This window comes from Taudactylus pleione, unplaced genomic scaffold (genome assembly GCF_031769625.1).
Source record: "Taudactylus pleione unplaced genomic scaffold, aTauple2 ptg001691l, whole genome shotgun sequence".
In the NCBI taxonomy this organism is placed as follows: Eukaryota; Metazoa; Chordata; class Amphibia; order Anura; family Myobatrachidae; genus Taudactylus; species Taudactylus pleione.
In genome coordinates, this window is record NW_028286088.1 from 961,981 (window position 1) to 984,122 (window position 22,142).

The window sequence follows — 22,142 nt, forward strand, 5'->3', positions numbered from 1 at the left end:
ATAGAGACACAATAGGTGACTGTATTATACTATTACCTGATAGTGATGTATATAGCCTAGGTAGTGTGAGCCAGGATTACTGAGTGTATAGAGAGATATCACCAGGTGACAGTGACTGATGTACAGGACTCTTATAGAGACACAATAGGTGACTGTATTATACTATTACCTGATAGTGATGTATATAGCCTAGGTAGTGTGAGCCAGGATTACTGAGTGTATAGAGGGAGAGATATCACCAGGTGACAGTGACTGATGTACAGGACTCTTATAGAGACACAATAGGTGACTGTATTATACTATTACCTGATAGTGATGTATATAGCCTAGGTAGTGTGAGCCAGGATTACTGAGTGTATAGAGGAGAGATATCACCAGGTGACAGTGACTGATGTACAGGACTCTTATAGAGACACAATAGGTGGCTGTATTATACTATTACCTGATAGTGATGTATATAGCCTAGGTAGTGTGAGCCAGGATTACTGAGTGTATAGAGGGAGAGATATCACCAGGTGACAGTGACTGATGTACAGGACTCTTATAGAGACACAATAGGTGACTGTATTATACTATTACCTGATAGTGATGTATATAGCCTAGGTAGTGTGAGCCAGGATTTCTGAGTGTATAGAGGAGATATCACCAGGTGACAGTGACTGATGTACAGGACTCTTATAGAGACACAATAGGTGACTGTATTATACTATTTCCTGGTTCTGTGTGTATATATATATATATATATGTACAGGATATAAGTGTCTCACCGCTCCATGGGGGATCCGCTCTCATTCTCTCCTCACATGCTTCCTGATACTGCTTCCAGGCCTGGACCGTCTCCTGCACGGTGTTACCGCAGGTTCCCTGTTACAGTGTAACACAGGAGTAACATAAACCTCTAATATATAGTATGACACAAAAGTATAGGAAGAATATCCGTTACAGGGTGGCCGATGCTACCGCTAGACTCAGCGTTCTCCTAGGGTGCAGGGTGCAAGGTGCAGGGTGTAGGTGGGCATTTATAACACGAATAATAATAGTCTTTCATTGCAGTGTCCCCTCGCTAAGCCCCATTTATGTATATTGAGGGGCCACATCCAGTATATTGAGCTGCCAGTTCATGCTTCTTCACGTTGGTAAAGAGACGGTGCCCACACTCCCAAGAGGAGGACGTAGCCCCCTGCGCCACACATGGATCTGACATAGCGCCAAGTTGGCACATGCTAGGTTTGCCGCCTTATTTCACTCCCAAAATTGTATCATTGGTGCTGTACGTGGATAAGAGCATCATGTGGGAACGTATTATTAGCAGACTGTAAATTCATGGTCTCACATATCCACGTACGTGTGCGTTCACTTTCTGACCATGCGCTGGTGCCTGCTGGACATGTGTACTGTTTGGGTTAAATGATGTGGGACAGGTATGTGGAGGTGTAAATGATGGGGGGACAGGTATGTGGGGGTGTAAATGATGTAGGACAGGTATGTGGAGGTGTAAATGATGTAGGACAGGTATGTGGAGGTGTAAATGATGAGGGACAGGTATGTGTAGGTGTAAATGATGGGGGACAGGTATGTGGAGGTGTAAATGATGGGGGACAGGTATGTGGAGGTGTAAATGATGTGGGACAGGTATGTGGAGGTGTAAATGATGTAGGACAGGTATGTGTAGGTATAAATGATGGGGGACAGGAATGTGGAGGTGTAAATGATGAGGGACAGGTATGTGTAGGTGTAAATGATGGGGGACAGGTATGTGGAGGTGTAAATGATGGGGGACAGGTATGTGTAGGTATAAATGATGTGGGACAGGTATGGGGAGGTGTAAATGATGTAGGACAGGTATGTGGAGGTGTAAATGATGGGGGACAGGTATGTGTAGGTGTAAATGAAGGGGGACAGGTATGTGTAGGTGTAAATGATGTAGGACAGGTATGTGGAGGTGTAAATGATGTGGGACAGGTATGTGGAGGTGTAAATGATGAGGGACAGGTATGTGGAGGTATAAATGATGTAGGACAGGTATGTGGAGGTGTAAATGATGTAGGACAGGTATGGGGAGGTGTAAATGATGTAGGACAGGTATGTGGAGGTGTAAATGATGTAGGACAGGTATGGGGAGGTGTAAATGATGTAGGACAGGTATGTAGAGGTGTAAATGATGTAGGACAGGTATGTGGAGGTGTAAATGATGTAGGACAGGTATGTGGAGGTGTAGATGATGTAGGACAGGTATGGGGAGGTGTAAATGATATAGGACAGGTATGGGGAGGTGTACATGATGGGGGACAGGTATGTGGAGGTGTAAATGATGTAGGGCAGGTATATGGGGGTGTAAATGATGGGGACAGGTATGTGGAGGTGTAAATGATGTGGGACAGGTATGTGGAGATGTAAATGATGGGGGACAGGTATGTGGAGGTGCAAATGATGTAGGACAGGTATGTGGAGGTGTAAATGATGTAGGACAGGTATGTAGAGGTGTAAATGATGGGGGACAGGTATGTGGGCGTGTAAATGATGGGGGACAGGTATGTGGAGGTGTAAATGATGTGGGACAGGTATGTGTAGGTGTAAATGATGTAGGATAGGTATGTGTAGGTGTAAATGATGTGGAACAGGTATGTGTAGGTGTAAATGATGTAGGACAGGTATGTAGAGGTGTAAATGATGTGGGACAGGTATGTGGAGGTGTAAATGATGTAGGACAGGTATTTGTAGGTGTAAATGATGGGGGACAGGTATGTGGAGGTGTAAATGATGTGGGACAGGTATGTGGAGGTGTAAATGATGAGGGACAGGTATGTGGAGGTGTAAATTATGTGGGACAGGTATGGGGAGGTGTAAATGATGTAGGACAGGTATGTGGGGGTGTAAATGATGTAGGACAGGTATGGGGAGATGTAAATGATGGGGACATATATGTGGAGGTGTAAATGATGTGGGACAGGTATGTGGAGGTGTAAATGATGTGGGACAGGTATGTGGGGGGTGTAAATGATGGGGGACAGGTATGTGGGGGTGTAAATGATGTGGGACAGGTATGTGGAGGTGTAAATGATGTGGGACAGGTATGTGGAGGTGTAAATGATGTGGGACAGGTATGTGTAGGTGTAAATGATGAGGAACAGGTATGTGGAGGTGTAAATGATGAGGGACAGGTATGTGGAGGTGTAAATGATGGGGGACAGGTATGTGGGGGTGTAAATGATGTAGGACAGGTATGTGGAGGTGTAAATGATGGGGGACAGGTATGGGGAGGTGTAAATGAAGGGGGACAGGTATGTGGGGGTGTAAATGATGTAGGACAGGTATGTGTAGGTGTAAATGATGGGGGACAGGTATGTGGAGGTGTAAATGATGGGGGACAGGTATGTGGAGGTGTAAATGATGTGGGACAGGTATGTGTAAGTGTAAATGATGAGGAACAGGTATGTGGAGGTGTAAATGATGAGGGACAGGTATGTGGAGGTGTAAATGATGGGGGACAGGTATGTGGGGGTGTAAATGATGTAGGACAGGTATGTGGAGGTGTAAATGATGGGGGACAGGTATGGGGAGGTGTAAATGAAGGGGGACAGGTATGTGGGGGTGTAAATGATGTAGGACTGGTATGTGGAGGTGTAAATGATGGGGGACAGGTATGTGGAGGTGTAAATGATGGGGGACAGGTATGTGGAGGTGTAAATGATGTGGGACAGATATGTTGAGGTTTAAATGATGTGGGACAGGTATGTGGAGGTGTAATTGATGTAGGAGAGGTATGTGGAGGTGTAAATGATGTAGGACAGGTATGGGGAGGTGTAAATGATGTAGGACAGCTATGTGGGGGTGTAAATGATGTAGGACAGGTATGTGGAGGTGTAAATGATGTAGGACAGGTATATACAGTAATACCAGTAATATTAGCCACACTCTGAGAGCCGCGCACCCCCTATCAATGTCAGTGACCGGGGATAGTACTGCATGCGGAGCAGAGTTCTGCGGAGAGTGATGTAGAGTCTTTTCCAAATCCCAGCTGCTCGGGCCTGTGACATGCTGTTCCCAGCTGCTCCGGCCTGTGACGTGCTGTTCCCAGCTGCTCCGGCCTGTGACGTGCTGTTCCCAGCTGCTCCGGCCTGTGACCTGCTGTTCCCAGCTGCTCCGGCCTGTGACCTGCTGTTCCCAGCTGCTCCGGCCTGTGACGTGCTGTTCCCAGCTGCTCGGGCCTGTGACGTGCTGTTCCCAGCTGCTCCAGCCTGTGACCTGCTGTTCCCAGCTGCTCCGGCCTGTGACGTGGTGTTCCCAGCTGCTCCGGCCTGTGACGTGCTGTTCCCAGCTGCTCGGGCCTGTGACGTGCTGTTCCCAGCTGCTCTGGTCTGTGACGTGCTGTTCCCAGCTGCTCGGGCCTGTGACGTGCTGTTCCCAGCTGCTCGGGCCTGTGACTTGCTGTTCCCAGCTGCTCCGGCCTGTGACGTGCTGTTCCCAGCTGCTCCGGCCTGTGACGTGTTGTTCCCAGCTGTTCGGGCCTGTGACGTGCTGTTCCCAGCTGCTTCGGCCTGTGATGTGCTGTTCCCAAATGCTCGGGCCTGTGACGTGCTGTTCCCAGCTGCTCCGACCTGTGACGTGCTGTTCCCAGCTGCTCCGGCCTGTGACGTGCTGTTCCCAGCTGCCCCGGCCTGTGTTCTCTCCTAGCGTGGTAGGGTCTGGCTTACTAGTCAGTCCCCGTCCATGGGGTTACCAGGTGTGCTGGCCTATGAGTAGCTCCCGATGGAACATGCGCTTAGACTACTTATCATATGCCATGTGACGTCTGCTGCCGGAAGGCTGGAAGGTAGCGCGGCCTATGAGCCTGGCAGGATCCGCAGTCCCAGCCCAGCTCCAACCTTGGTGACACAGAATAGAGAACCCAGATTCTCAGGTGGAGCCCCGTCTTATCCCTCAGTCCAGTGCTGGCATTGGGAGGAGTTATGAATCCCAGGATGTAAAGGTGCCCTGGGCAGTATGAGAAGGGACCTGGGCCACCTGCTGGGGTCATCGCACGTCTTGGCATTCCAATGGTAACAGTTACTAGTCACTTTAGTTGTCCAAGGAAGTAAGGGCCCTGCTCCCCATCCAACCACGGGCAATACCCAGTAACAAACATGACATCACCATTCCATAGATTATTACATTGGCCGCACAGTACCCTGAGTCATTATTATAAGAGTCGGTCAGGACATACATGGCATGCAGCTCCATCTCCCTGCGCTATACACTGACACACACAGGCTGTAATGAGGTCACTGTCGGGGGACTAATATCAGGCTGGGGGCCCCTGGGTCGTCACACTAAACCGCAGCTCATTTCATCTAAACAGAAGCCAAATGTAATAGCCTGCGACAGGGGCGTATTTACCCATTGGCCTGGATGGCACTCGCCAGGGGCGCTGGCCAAAGGGGGGCACCGTCCGGCAGTGCCACCAGCAGCCAAGGGGTGGACTACCCCAGGGGCGGAACTAGCGGTTGTGCGCTATGGTGCAGGGGCCCATAGCCGCTGCTGCACCCATCGCTAGTCCCCCGGGCCCCACAAGTGTAGGGCAGTCTGCAGTGAGAGCGGTCTGCCCTACACAGTAACAAACTCACAGCCGCCAGCACACGCCTAGCATCCATTCACACTCTGGGGTCTCGGCACCGCCGCACAGCTGCGGCAGTGGGGGTCCCCAACCCCCCGATTTGATCAGCCGCAGGCCACTTTGGCCCACGGGTGGTACAGCAGGGCAGTACTGTCGGGATGCTAGAGAAGGGTGCACCCTACAGCCGACCCAGATGACAGGGGCGCATAGCGCTCTTGTCATTTACCGCCAAACCCCCCGATCATACATCGGGGAGAAGCGGTATCAGCGCACATAACGTTGTTTATATAGATAAAATTAGAATTACGATGGATTTTATTATTGCCAGAGACAGCTTTCCCACATTGGTAAATTGGTGATAACTCAGCATAATCCTCTGAGTACTTATAATTAACAACATGGATCTGAAGGGGATGTAGAAGCCATCTGGCAAAATCCCGACGTCTAAATCCTGACGCCTATCTTTAGCCCAAGGACAGTATCCTGACAGACGGCTTCCCGAACGAAGGTAACCCCACTGCTGTTAGCTCTTAGCCGTGGGGTAGGGGGGCAGAGGATTAGGTTTAGACACCCCCGCGGGTATTTAGGGTTAGGTGCCCCTCGGGGAGGATTAGGGTTAGGCACCCCCCATCCCCAGGAAGACAGGGTTAGGCACCACCAAGGGAGGGTTAGGGGGGGGGGTGTGCTAACGGTAGGGTTAGCTGAATAACCTGCCCCGTCGAGATTCTGCTTGTTCAGACTTCCGGCGTCAGTATTTCACCCAGCAGGATTTCATACCCAACCCATATAAAGTAGATGTTCTGTTACTGAGCATCTCAAACACTACAGGAAACGTGGAAAATGATGTCACTATCTGCCATAGATAAGTGGTGAGGTTGCGCACTGGGTGAGGCTAATGGTGGCTTGAACTAAGGTGGAGATGGATACTGACTTGGCTCAATGACCTAGAAATGTCCCTGTTTCTGCATTTCTATGTGTGGTAGAGCCCAGTTATGGAGGCTGCCCTGTATTCAGGGGCGTATCTATAATGGGTGCAGGGTGTGCGGTGAACACAGGTCCCTGGGTCCAGGGGGGGCCCGCATTGCACACCCTGCACCCATAATTTTACTAACCTCTCCGAAGTCCAACAAAATCGCAGGGGTCCGGTGCTGTAAAATGACTTGAAAATGGCCGCAGTGACCATTTTCCCTTTGGTTGCTCATGCGCAGTACAGGGAAAATGGCCGCTGCGGCCATTTTCCCGGTGACCTGTGCATACACTATAGAATCTGGGCACACTCTAGTGCCCAGAGTCTAGAACTATGGTGCTGGCCACGCACAGCTCAGTGTGCTGCCGGCCGCCGGGCGGAGAGGAGGGGGCCCGTGTTGGAGACTGCACACGGGCCCCTTCCTCTCTAGAAACGCCCTTGCCTGTATTATGCACAGCACACCTCCCGGATGATGCAGAGTTCAGAGTGGAGGGGCACAGATATAACGGACTCAACCAATTAGTGCAATATGGATAAAGACTGAACTTCGGATCGCTCCCAGGTCACCCGCGGTTTGCCCATGTGCTGGCCGATGCCTGCTCAGAAGAACTCCCAAGTTATAAACATGGAAGTCCTCTCATTGCAAAGGACAGCGCTTATTGGAAGAAATGTCCTTTGCGATTTTAATCACAATTGTATGTGCATACCGACGTTATTGTATGCACGGTAAGTGGCAGTATGTCTAACATCCAAAATGTGATGCCTGATACATCCCGCCAACAGAGGGCAATCTAGTGACAGATATACAATACAGAGAGCATGCTAGTGACAGATATACACTACACAGAGCATGCTAATGACAGATATGCAATACAGAGAGCATGCTAGTGACAGATATACACCACAGAGCATGCTAATGACAGATATGCAATACAGAGTTCTAGTGACAGAAATAGATTACATAGGAAGTGCCAGTGACATATATACAATACAGAGAGCATGCTAGTGACATAAAAAAGGCTACAGAGAGCATTCTAGTGACAGATATGCAATACATAGAGCATGCTAGTGACAGATATACACTACATCATACCTCCCAACATTTCAAGAGCTCAATTTGGGACTTCGGCGCTCGTTCCTGAAAAGGGGCATGGCCTATATGAAAGGGGTGTGGCCTAGTGGCATGCCATGTTTACATCGCTGAGGGGCGTGCCCAGCATCTGTGAGATGCTGGGCTGCCCCCGAGCTTCCCCCGTACTGTAAATAGATGCTGTGCGCATAGCATCTATTCTTGCTCTGCGTACACGCTACTCTGTTATGCAGAGCAGCAGTGTATGCTATCCCCAACTTTCCTCCCACCACGGGACACTGCGGCCCATGGTTGAGAAAGTGGGACAGTCCCCAAAAAACGGGACTGTCCCGCTGAATATGGGACAGTTGGGAGGTATGCTACATAGAACATGCTAGTGACAGATGTACAATACAGAGAGCATTCTAGTGACATATGGAATACAGAGAGCATTCCAGTGACAGATATACAGTACAGAGAGCATTCTTATTCTGTGAGTAAGGTGTTTCCCCTGTAGTCAGTGAAGCTATAGGTCACAGAATCCTCCAGAGCAGGGAATAAAGTCACCTCTGTTGCTGAATACATATATCTGGCACCCCCCCTCCTCCACACACACACACACACACACACACACTCCCCAAATTAAATACATCTATAAATTAGCTCAACAAAACTTGTTTTAGTTGTCACTGACTGTGGCCGGAGGCCGGCCCCACGTGTATAATGGCGGCAATGGCACTGAAGGGGTTTACACCAGTGCTGCGGAGCCATTTTTAAAAGGACAAAAGGCGTCAGACATCCATTGTAAATGTGTACTCTGCGCTAGGCGTTGAGTATTAATAAGTGTGATTTTAATGTTTTACATGTCGCGGCCAGGACCCACTGCACTGGGGAGTGTAGGTAGAGTGTGGCTGCACGCTGGGAGCCACTGCGACCAGCGCTGAAAAAATTACGGTCCCAGTGAGGACACAGTGTAAAAGCACACTGCACATGGCTTATAATAAACTGTATTAAAGTATGTATGTATTGCTGTAATGCACTGCAGCTGATCTGCAATGCATTAGTGCATGAAGCAAAGTATATTTAATAGGCTATGCACTATATGGTTCAAGAGTATATTATTGTACTGGGGATTGTCCTCCTGACATAGGAAGTGATATGTTAATTATCCTGACCTATGGTAGTGGTCAGACCCTTTGTGTAACAAAGCTTTCTTTGAAGCGCATCCAGATTAGACCGGGCTGGAAGGTTTCTGTGTGAATAGTGTCATATGGCCAAACCCTTCAGTTACAGAACTTCCTTTGAAAAGACAATAGCTAGCAAGGGTGATAAAGACAATTTGGTTGTTTTTAAGAAGCCCCTTTTTCATGTCACTTTCTAAAACCTGAATGTGTTAAGGTTGGATATGCCAAACTGAGTGATACTTCCATTGGGAAGGATGAATGTTATTTACTATTTCCTGTGAAATGTTCTATCAACATTTTAGGAGACAGTTATATGGGTGATAAATCAGTTTGTGTTTAAGTTTGGGTGGTAGATTAGAAAGGAGGAAATAGGGTGACTCCTTTGAAATGTAATACGTGGGTATTTATATTTTGTGACACCGCATGATTGGCTGAGAGGAATCCAAGGCGGATTTACCCCCCTGTGATATTGTGTGTAAGAATGATATAAAAAGAGGGACTGTGAGCCCTGTATGTTGGACATCTTTGAAAATCCTTTGTGGAGAAGATCTGCTGACTTGATAAGAATCCTGTATGCCGATTATTCCCCTTCATTCAGAAGGGACGAGTCTTCTTTAAGACTTTGAGCAATAAACACCTTTTTGTCTTTACTTCGATTACATCTGTACCCTGCAACCAACAGAATTGCGCCAAACGCTATTCTATTCTCCTGCTGTTCTCGGTAAGAGCTCAGCTTCTCCAAGTTCAAGCCCTCTGCCAAGCTACCGTGCAGACCTGATCCATTGCGAGGGATCAGGTGGGAACAGCCGACACCAAACAGGAGGTGTGTCCGCAGTTAGTCAAAAGCATACGCAGCAGAAGTGGTTCCAGGTGCCGAGGTAGGAGCCTGAATGTACCTAATAAGCGGTTCCAAATGCTGAAGATAGAGTTTGGTGGTGGCCACATCGTTACGCCCACAGCGCAGTGGGCGGAGTCAGTGACAGGCGGTCACTGATGGTAAGTGGGACTCCAAAAGCGCTAATCCATGACCAGGGCCGGCCTAGACAAAAGGCGTCCGGTCACATCTGGTGGCACAGCGGTGGGATAAACCCAGGCGGCTTTTCGGTCACCCGACGAGAGAAGCCGAGTTACTCAGGAGAGGAGTAACTGCAGTTCAGGAGAACGCACAGGATGGCTGATAACAGCGGAATGGAGTTGCATCAGATGGAGGTGGAAAGTGCGGCCAGCGTAACAATGGACGCCCCTCAGAACGTGGCGAGAGCAACAAGTCCCGCCCCCTCTCACAGCAGTTATGTTTCTCAGCATTCTCCAGCATGGCAGGGATCCCAACGTCCCAGGGGGGACAGAATGGATACCCTAGCGGTTCAGCTAGCAGAATTGGGAGAAAAGGCAACGGAGCAGGAACATATGCTAATCATTCGGATGTGGCATGACGAGCGGGCACCATTGGCCGTGGTACCCCGAGCACCGTTGCCGACTGCTGTACCCAGATCAGGACGTATACAGTTTGCAGACAGCAATGGGGACATTGATGGACATTTGCAAGTATTTGAAAGGACTTGTAAACTACACAATTTACCCAAGCAGGAGTGGGTCAGACACCTGGTGCCCACATTGCACGGAGAGGCCCTGGAGGCCTATCGAGGAGTGGCCACCAAAGACTGCGGTGACTATGACAAAGTCGTAAGGGCCCTCCTACAGCGATACTTTGTCACTCCTGAGTCCTACAGGAAAAAGTTCTGGGACTTGCCCAAGAACCCTACCAGCACCCATGAGCAGTTCGCCACCCAGCTGAGGCAGTACATGGTGAAGTGGGTGAAGGGATCTGGTGCCACTACCTGAGACGCACTAATTGATCTTCTGTGTTAAGAGCAGTTCTACTGCAGGTGCGCCCCAGAGGTGAAGGAGTGGGTGCTAGACCGGGAGCCACCCAGCTTGAAGATGGTGGCCCAGTTAGCAGACAAGTATGTGGCAATTCGGCCACAAGGGCAGAAGCACCTGACTAGCAGCCGACCCCAATGGACTGTACAACCAGGGGAACACCTCTCTTCTGCTCATAACCCCCCAAAGCGGGCATCCTCCAACCTGGGTGCTCTTGGCCAGCAACCGCCCCGCCCTGTCCCTGCAAATCATCAGAGACCACCAGGGCCGGCTGGACAAGAAGTGCTACAGCTGTGGGAAAATCAGAAATCTGAAGATGAACTGTCTCACACCCCAAGCACTCCAGACTCGTGCCTCAGATCCGAGTGCTGGAGCCCGGCTTGCCTGTCTGACCCGGGGAGGTGAGCCCAAAGAGACTGTTCCTACTCCAGTCAGTCCAATGGAGTGTGGTGAGAATCAGGTGGACTCTACGGAGAGAGTCACCTGCATGGCCAAGGGGCCACCCTAAAATATGTGGCGGCACCTGCAGATGATCCAAGTGGGGCTCCTGCAGGGACAAGGATTAAGAGAGACTGGAGCCTCAATCACTGTTGTGAGCCCCTGCCTAATTGATCCTGCCACAGTACTGCCAGGTCGCACTGCCAAAGTGACCGTGGCAGGCGGAATGGAGCAAGAGGTACCTGTAGCGAGAGTCTACCTGGACTGGGGAGCTGGCCCAGAGTTGAGAAATGTTGCCATCATGGATGGACTTCTAACCGATGTGGTCCTGGGGAATGACCTTGGTGGTGGAATCATTACCACGTTTGCTGACGCCATCGCCTGGAGTCAAGTTTGCAGATCACAGTCTACAACATCTATACCAGAGCAACTCAGCCCAGAGGAAAAGACCACAGCGGCTAGACAACTGCCAGCGCCGCTTACCACAGCATCAACCAGCCCAGAGGAAAAGATTACAGCTGCTAGATCAGCACGACTACCCAGCATGCCTTTTGCCTCTGGTATGCTTACGTCCCCTAGCAACGCAGAGGATGTTGCTTCCGGCTCGGTGGATGCTGTGGGGGTGCCCAGTGATGCTCCTGTCCCTAGTGGTTTGCCAACTCTGGCGGTGAGTATGAGTGACCACGCTGACTTCCCTTTGACTGACCTCAACCAGACTGACCCTAGCGATCCCAACCCATACCCCCTGTAGACTGTCCCTACTTAGAAGGAAGTAAGGGCCACAGACAGGAGTTCAGGGCAACTCAGCTTGCTGACCCATCTCTGGAAGGCATATCGTGCCAAGCTGGCAGCGGCCTTTCAGGGATAGCGGCAGTGAGTGTGACCTAGTGGGAAGGGTTAAGGTACAGGGTAGCCAGGAAGGTAGAAGGGGATAGGCCAGTTAGGGAGCAAGGTCCCCTGCTTGTGCCAAGTAGATCGGGGAAGACACACAGCCTACCCGTGGTGGATGCCACACGGAGCTCAGAGGCTGGTGATCTGTCCGCCATCACTGTGGAACAGGTAGTCGACAAGGTGGTGAGAGAAGGCCTAGGTGACAGGGTAGGTTCCCCTAGTCATAGGTCATTGGAGGAGGATTGTAGGGCAGGTCTGACAGGTAGTGCAGACAGATGCCAGGTGGAGATGACAGAGGTGCAGTGCCCAGGGTATAGAGTGGGGGGAGACAGTGGTAGGCCCAGACCAGTGTCCAGACCAGTGGAGGTAGAGCCAACCAGAAACTGTCCCCGGACCACAACCCCAAGGCAGGTACTGACCTTAGAAACTGTAAGGCCCTATGGATGAGTTGTCCCTGACCTTAGTGCTGTAGTGACACCCCTTACAGAGTTGACCAGGGAGGGACTTCCCAAGTCAGTGGACGGGATACTCGCTTGTGAGTTGGCATTCCAGTTAGTCAAGGAGACTCTGGTACTAGCTCCAGTGCAGATGGCGCAAATTCAGGACCAGGACATTGTGGTACGAACTAATGCGTCATTGCACAGACTGGGAGCAGTACGGAGCCAGGAGGGGCCATATGGGCAGGAGTACCCTTTGGCTTGTTTGAGCCGTATACTGCTATGGTGGGAGGTGGGGTATGCCACAATTGGAACACAGTGGTTGGCAATTGTTTGGGCATTGGACCACCTTCAGCACTATGTGTGCACCTGGCCCCCCAAAAGAAAAACTGACAGACTGTTGTGGTGGAGCCTTGGACTTCAGTGTGACTATTTGGACATTGTGCACCAACAAGGAAAGGCCCACCGCAATATGGATGAACTGTCCAGGCTGGAGCCAAACCCCCCCAAGAGACTGCGGGACCAGTCTGGTGGCCCGCTTGAGGGAGGAAGGGGTGGGTGGGGAGAAATGTGGCCGGAGGCTGGCCCCACGTGTATAATGGTGGCAGCGGCACTGAAGGGGTTAACACCCGTGCTGCGGCGCAATTTTTAAAAGGACAAAAGGCATCAGATGCCCATTGTAAATGTGTACTCTGCGCTAGGCATTGAGTATTAATAAGTGTGATTTTAATGTTTTACATGTCGCGGCCAGGACCCACTGCACTGGGGGAGTGTAGGTAGAGTGTAGCTGCACTGGGGGAGTGTAGGTAGAGTGTGGCTGCACTGGGGGAGTGTAAGTAGAGTGTGGCTGCACTGGGGGAGTGTAGGTAGAGTGTGGCTGCACTGGGGGAGTGTAGGTAGAGTGTGGCTGCATGCTGGGAGTGTAGGTAGAGTGTGGCTGCATGCTGGGAGTGTAGGTAGAGTGTGGCTGCACTGGGAGAGTGTAGGTAGAGTGTGGCTGCACTGGGGGAGTGTAGGTAGAGTGTGGCTGCACTGGGGGAGTGTGGGTAGAGTGTGGCTGCACGCTGGGAGCCACTGCGACCAGCGCTGAAACAGTTACGGTCCCAGTGAGGACACAGTGTAAAAGCACACTGCACATGGGTTATAATACACTGTATTAAAGTATATATGTATTGCTGTAATGCACTGCAGCTGATCTGCAATGCATTAGTGCATTAAGCAAAGTATATTTAATAGGCTATGCACTATATGGTTTAAGAGTATATTATTGTAATGGGGATTGCCCTCCTGACATAGGAAGTGACATGTTAATTATCCTGACCTATGGTTGTGGTCAGACCCTTTGTGTAACAAAGCTTTCTTTGAAGTGCATCCAGATTAGACCTGGCTGGAAGGTTTCTGTGTGAATAGTGTCATATGGCCAAACCCTTCAGTTACAGAACTTCCTTTGAAAAGACAATAGCCACCAAGGGTGATAAAGACAATTTGGTTGTTTTTAAGAAGCCCCTTTTTCATGTCACTTTCTAAAACCTGAATGTGTTAAGGTTGGATATGCCAAACTGATTGATACTTCCATTGGGAAGGATGAATGTTATTTACTATTTCCTGTGAAATGTTCTATCAACATTTTAGGAGACAGTTATATGGGTGATAAATCAGTTTGTGTTTAAGTTTGGGTGGTAGATTAGAAAGGAGGAAATAGGGTGACTCCTTTGAAATGTAATACGTGGTTATTTATATTTTGTGACACCGCATGATTGGTTGAGAGGAACACAGCGTGGGTTTACTCCCCTGTGATATTGTGTGTAAGAATGATATAAAAAAAGGGACTGTGAGCCCTGTATGTTGGACATCTTTGAAAATCCTTTGTGGAGAACAACTGCTGACTTGATAAGATTCCTGTATGCTGATAATTCCTCTTAATTCAGAAGTGATGAGTCTTCTTTAAGACTTTGAGCAATAAACACCGTTTGCCTTTACTTCGATTACATCTGTACCCTGCGACCAACAGAATTGCGCCAAATGCTATTCAGTTCTCCTGCTGTCCTGGGTAAGAGCTCAGCGTCTCCAAGTCTGCCAGCTACCGTGCAGACCTGGTCCATTGCGGGGGATCAGGAGGAATCAGCCGACACCAAACAGGAGGAGTCTCCGCAGTTAGTCAAACGCATACGCAGCAGTAGCGGTTCCAGGTTCCAAGGCAGGAGCCTGAGTGTACCTAGTAAGTGGTTCCAAACGCCGATGGTAGAGTTTGGTGGTGGCAGCATCATTACGCCCACGGTGCAGTGGGTGGAGTCAGTGACAGGCGGTCACTGACGGCGAGTGGGAGTCCAAAAGCGCTAACCCATGACCAGGACTGGCCTAGACGAAAGGCTTCCGGTCACACTGACCAATAATCTTTCTTGTTAAAGAAACATCCATATAATAGAAGTGGGCAGTAAGGGGATAGTCACATACTGTATATACCCTAATGTATGATATCACCTAGGCTGGCTTATCTGTTTATAAGGCACCTGCATATTATATTGCACTTTACTATTGGGAACACAACAGTGATAATATGAGACTGGGGAGTAACAGACTGATAGAGGTGAGAGGGCCTATAATGTCTTATAACAATGTAGCACAATTCTATTGGATGTTATACAATTATAATCCAGAAGATATAATCATTTCTCACCTTCAGCAGCACCAAGACCAGAGGAACAAGCTGCGACCACATCTCCAGCCGGCCGTCCTGAGAACAGTAATCAGTACATATATCACAATCACGCCACAAAGCACAGTCACTATTACACGTTAGTGATGTCATCGTTCCTACTAGCACAGATATGGCGTGGATATGTATCACACACACACACACACACAACTCATGGGCGCATTACGGGGGGGGTCCTGCACCAACACACCAAACACAACCACGCTGTCACTCACCCCTCTGCATCATGAAGGAAGAGTAACGCTGGGTACACACCTTGCTGAGTGCTGGGTCCCCCTGAGAGCTCCATATACACTGTACTAGAAATGGCTCAGTGTGTACAGGCTTCTATGGGACCAGGAGTTTGGGCCAATAAACATTAAACAACCCATAGGATGCGAACCCCCGATCCCAACGTTATAAGCCAGCTAACGCTCCTGCAATGGTGCAGCATACACACCTATACAATGGCCTGATATCAGGTGACCAGGCCGGGGATTGTACAGGTGTGTACCCGGCTAACACTCCTGCAATGGTGCAGCATACACACCTATACAATGGCCTGATATCAGGTGACCAGGCCGGGGATTGTACAGGTGTGTACCCGGCTAATGCTCCTGCAATGGTGCAGCATACACACCTATACAATGGCCGGATATCAGGTGACCAGGCCAGGGACTGTACAGGTGTGTACATGGCTAACACTCCTGCAATGGTGCAGCATACACCCCTATACAATGGCCGGATATCAGGTGACCAGGCCGGGGACTGTACAGGTGTGTACCTGGCTAACGCTCCTGCAATGGTGCAGCATACACCCCTATACAATGGCCGGATATCAGGTGACCAGGCCGGGGACTGTACAGGTGTGTACCTGGCTAACGCTCCTGCAATGGTGCAGCATACACACCTATACAATGGCCGGATATCAGGTGACCAGGCCGCGGATTGTACAGGTGTGTACCCGGCTAACGCTCCTGCAATGGTGCAGCATACACACCTACACAATGGCCGGATATCAGGTGACAAGGCCAGGGACTGTACAGGTGTGTACCCGGCTAACGCTCCTGCAATGGTGCAGCATACACACCTATACAATGGCCTGATATCAGGTGACCAGGCCGGGGATTGTACAGGTGTGTACCCGGCTAACACTCCTGCAATGGTGCAGCATACACACCTATACAATGGCTTGATATCAGGTGACCAGGCCGGGGATTGTACAGGTGTGTACCCGGCTAACGCTCCTGCAATGGTGCAGCATACACCCCTATACAATGGCCGGATATCAGGTGACCAGGCCGGGGACTGTACAGGTGTGTACCTGGCTAACGCTCCTGCAATGGTGCAGCATACACACCTATACAATGGCCGGATATCAGGTGACCAGGCCGGGGACTGTACAGGTGTGTACCCGGCTACCGCTCCTGCAATGGTGCAGCATACACACCTACACAATGGCCGGATATCAGGTGACCAGGCCAGGGACTGTACAGGTGTGTACCCGGCTAACGCTCCTGCAATGGTGCAGCATACACACCTATACAATGGCCGGACATCAGGTGACCAGGTCAGGGACTGTACAGGTGTGTACCCGGCTAACGCTCCTGCAATGGTGCAGCATACACACCTATACAATGGCCGGATATCAGGTGACCAGGCCGGGGATTGTACAGGTGTGTACCCAGCTAACGCTCCTGCGATGGTGCAGCATACACACCTATACAATGGCCGGAAATCAGGTGACCTGGCCGGGGACTGTACAGGTGTGTACCCGGATAACGCTCCTGCAATGGTGCAGCATACACACCTATACAATGGCCGGATATCAGGTGACCAGGCCGGGGATTGTACAGGTGTGTACCCGGCTAACGCTCCTGCAATGGAGCAGCATACACACCTATACAATGGCCGGATATCAGGTGACCAGGCCGGGGACTGTACAGGTGTGTACCCGGCTAAAGCTCCTGCAATGGTGCATCATAAACACCTATACAATGGCCGGATATCAGGTGACCAGGCCGGGGATTGTACAGGTGTGTACCCGGCTAACGCTCCTGCAATGGTGCAGCATACACACCTATACAATGACCGGATATCAGGTGACCAGGCCGGGGACTGTACAGGGGTGTACCCAGATAACGCTCCTGCAATGGTGCAGCATACACACCTATACAATGGCCGGATATCAGGTGACCAGGCCGGGGATTGTACAGGTGTGTACCCGGCTAACGCTCCTGCAATGGAGCAGCATACACATATATACAATGGCCGGATATCAGGTGACCAGGCCGGGGACTGTACAGGTGAGTTGCCGGCTAACGCCCCTGCAATGGGGCAGCATACACACCTATACAATGGCCGGATATCAGGTAACCAGACCGGGGACTGTACAGGTGTGTACCTGGCTAACGTTCCTGCGATGGTGCAGCATACACACCTAAACAATGGCCAGATATCAGGTAACCAGGCCGGGAATTGTACAGGTGTGTACCCGGCTAACTCTCCTACAATGGTGCAGCATACACACCTATACAATGGCCGGATATCAGGTGACCAGGCCGCGGATTGTACAGGTGTGTACCCGGCTAACGCTCCTGCAATGGTGCAGCATACACACCTATACAATGGCCGGATATCAGGTGACCAGGCCGGGGATTGTACAGGTGTGTACCCGGCTAATGCTCCTGCAATGGTGCAGCATACACACCTTTACAATGGCCGGATATCAGGTGACCAGGCCGGGGACTGTACAGGTGTGTACCCGGCTAACGCTCCTACAATGGTGCAGCATACACACCTATACAATGGCCGTATATCAGGTGACCAGGCCGGGGACTGTACAGGTGTGTACCTGGCTAACGCTCCTGCAATGGTGCAGCATACACACCTATACAATGGCCGGATATCAGGTGACCAGGCCGGGGACTGTACAGGTGTGTACCCGGCTAACGCTCCTGCAATGGTGCAGCATACACACCTATACAATGGCTGGACATCAGGTGACCAGGCCGGGGATTGTACAGGTGTGTAGCCGGCTAACGCTCCTGCAATGGTGCAGCATACACACCTATACAATGGCCGGATACAAGGTGACCAGGCCGGGGACTGTACAGGTGTGTACCCGGCTAACGCTCCTGCAATGGTGCAGCATACACGCCTATACAATGGCCGGATATCAGGTGACCAGGCCAGGGATTGTACAGGTGTGTACCCGGCTACCGCTCCTGCAATGGTGCAGCATACACACCTATACAATCGCCGGATATCAGGTGACCAGGCCGGGGAATGTACAGGTGTGTACCCGGCTAACGCTCCTGCAATGGTGCAGCATACACACCTATACAATGGCCGGATATCAGGTGACCAGGCCGGGGAATGTACAGGTGTGTACCCGGCTAACGCTCCTGCGATGGTGCTGCATACACACCTATACAATGGCCGGATATCAGGTGACCAGGCCGGGGACTGTACAGGTGTGTACCCGGCTAACGCTCCTGCAATGGTGCAGCATACACACCTATACAATGGCAGGATATCAGGTGACCAGGCCGGGGACTGTACAGGTTTGTACCCGGTTAACGCTCCTGCAATGGTGCAGCATACACACCTATACAATGGCCGGATATCAGGTGACCAGGCCGGGGATTGTACAGGTGTGTACCTGGCTAACGCTCCTGCAATGGTGCAGCATACACACCTATACAATGACCGGATATCAGGTGACCAGGCCGGGGATTGTACAAGTGTGTACCCGGCTAACGCTCCTGCAATGGTGCAGCATACACACCTATACAATGGCCGGATATTAGGTGACCAGGCCGGGGACTGTACAGGTGTGTACCCGGCTAACGCTCCTGCAATGGTGCAGTATACACGCCTATACAATGGCCGGAAATCAGGTGACCAGGCCAGGGACTGTACAGGTGTGTACCTGGCTAACGCTCCTGCAATGGTGCAGCATACACACCTATACAATGACCGGATATCAGGTGACCAGGCCGGGGACTGTACAGGTGTGTACCTGGATAACGCTCCTGCAATGGTGCAGCATACACACCTATACAATGACCGGATATCAGGTGACCAGGCCGGGGACTGTACAGGTGTGTACCCAGATAACGCTCCTGCAATGGTGCAGCATACACATCTATACAATGGCCGGATATCAGGTGACCAGGCCGGGGATTGTACAGGTGTGTACCCGGCTAACGCTCCTGCAATGGAGCAGCATACACACCTATACAATGGCCGGATATCAGGTGACCAGGCCGGGGACTGTACAGGTGAGTTGCCTGCTAACGCTCCTGCAATGGGGCAGCATACACACCTATACAATGGCTGGATATCAGGTAACCCGACCGGGGACTGTACAGGTGTGTACCTGGCTAACGCTCCTGCGATGGTGCAGCATACACACCTATACAATGGCCGGATATCAGGTAACCAGGCCGGGGATTGTACAGGTGTGTACCCGGCTAACTCTCCTACAATGGTGCAGCATACACACCTATACAATGGCCGGATATCAGGTGACCAGGACGCGGATTGTACAGGTGTCTACCCGGCTAACGCTCCTGCAATGGTGCAGCATACACACCTATACAATGGCCAGATATCAGGTGACCAGGCCGGGGATTGTACAGGTGTGTACCCGGCTAATGATCCTGCAATGGTGCAGCATACACACCTATTCAATGGCCGGATATCAGGTGACCAGGCCGGGGACTGTACAGGTGTGTACCCGGCTAACGCTCCTACAATGGTGCAGCATACACACCTATACAATGGCCGTATATCAGGTGACCAGGCCGGGGACTGTACAGGTCTGTACCTGGCTAACGCTCCTACAATGGTGCAGCATACACACCTATACAATGGCCGTATATCAGGTGACCAGGCAGGGGACTGTACAGGTGTGTACCCGGCTAACGCTCCTGCAATGGAGCAGCATACACACCTATACAATGGCCGGATATCAGGTGACCAGGCCGGGGATTGTACAGGTGTGTACCCGGCTAACGCTCCTGCAATGGTGCAGCATACACACCTATACAATGACCGGATATCAGGTGACCAGGCCGGGGACTGTACAGGTGTGTACCCAGATAACGCTCCTGCAATGGTGCAGCATACACACCTATACAATGGCCGGATATCAGGTGACCAGGCCGGGGATTGTACAGGTGTGTACCCGGCTAACGCTCCTGCAATGGAGCAGCATACACATATATACAATGGCCGGATATCAGGTGACCAGGCCGGGGACTGTACAGGTGTGTACCTGGCTAACGCTCCTGCGATGGTGCAGCATACACACCTAAACAATGGCCAGATATCAGGTATCCCGGCCGGGGATTGTACAGGTGTGTACCCGGCTAACTCTCCTACAATGGTGCAGCATACACACCTATACAATGGCCGGATATCAGGTGACCAGGCCGCGGATTGTACAGGTGTGTACCCGGCTAACGCTCCTGCAATGGTGCAGCATACACACCTATACAATGGCCAGATATCAGGTGACCAGGCCGGGGATTGTACAGGTGTGTACCCGGCTAATGCTCCTGCAATGGTGCAGCATACACACCTTTACAATGGCCGGATATCAGGTGACCTGGCCGGGGACTGTACAGGTGTGTACCTGGATAACGCTCCTGCAATGGTGCAGCAAACACACCTATACAATGACCGGATATCAGGTGACCAGGCCGGGGACTGTACAGGTGTGTACCCAGATAACGCTCCTGCAATGGTGCAGCATACACATCTATACAATGGCCGGATATCAGGTGACCAGGCCGGGGATTGTACAGGTGTGTACCCGGCTAACGCTCCTGCAATGGAGCAGCATACACACCTATACAATGGCCGGATATCAGGTGACCAGGCCGGGGACTGTACAGGTGAGTTGCCTGCTAACGCTCCTGCAATGGGGCAGCATACACACCTATACAATGGCTGGATATCAGGTAACCCGACCGGGGACTGTACAGGTGTGTACCTGGCTAACGCTCCTGCGATGGTGCAGCATACACACCTATACAATGGCCGGATATCAGGTAACCAGGCCGGGGATTGTACAGGTGTGTACCCGGCTAACTCTCCTACAATGGTGCAGCATACACACCTATACAATGGCCGGATATCAGGTGACCAGGACGCGGATTGTACAGGTGTCTCCCCGGCTAACGCTCCTGCAATGGTGCAGCATACACACCTATACAATGGCCGGATATCAGGTGACCAGGCCGGGGATTGTACAGGTGTGTACCCGGCTAATGATCCTGCAATGGTGCAGCATACACACCTATTCAATGGCCGGATATCAGGTGACCAGGCCGGGGACTGTACAGGTGTGTACCCGGCTAACGCTCCTACAATGGTGCAGCATACACACCTATACAATGGCCGTATATCAGGTGACCAGGCCGGGGACTGTACAGGTCTGTACCTGGCTAACGCTCCTACAATGGTGCAGCATACACACCTATACAATGGCCGTATATCAGGTGACCAGGCAGGGGACTGTACAGGTGTGTACCCGGCTAACGCTCCTGCAATGGAGCAGCATACACACCTATACAATGGCCGGATATCAGGTGACCAGGCCGGGGATTGTACAGGTGTGTACCCGGCTAACGCTCCTGCAATGGTGCAGCATACACACCTATACAATGACCGGATATCAGGTGACCAGGCCGGGGACTGTACAGGTGTGTACCCAGATAACGCTCCTGCAATGGTGCAGCATACACACCTATACAATGGCCGGATATCAGGTGACCAGGCCGGGGATTGTACAGGTGTGTACCCGGCTAACGCTCCTGCAATGGAGCAGCATACACATATATACAATGGCCGGATATCAGGTGACCAGGCCGGGGACTGTACAGGTGTGTACCTGGCTAACGCTCCTGCGATGGTGCAGCATACACACCTAAACAATGGCCAGATATCAGGTATCCCGGCCGGGGATTGTACAGG

The 22,142-nt window shown here is 51.2% G+C and overlaps 1 protein-coding gene across 1 annotated transcript in view; it reads right to left on the reverse strand.

Annotated features, from left to right (window-relative positions):
* GIPR (gastric inhibitory polypeptide receptor) overlaps positions 1-1,204 on the reverse strand; it is a 322,107-nt gene extending 320,903 nt beyond the window's left edge. The window contains exons 1-2 of the mRNA XM_088464575.1: positions 1,115-1,204; positions 768-864 (exon numbers count right to left, since the gene is read on the reverse strand). Coding sequence (XP_088320701.1) covers positions 768-864; positions 1,115-1,204 — 187 coding nt within the window. The remainder of the gene's footprint in view (positions 1-767; positions 865-1,114) is intronic.
* Between the last annotated feature and the right edge of the window lie 20,938 nt (positions 1,205-22,142).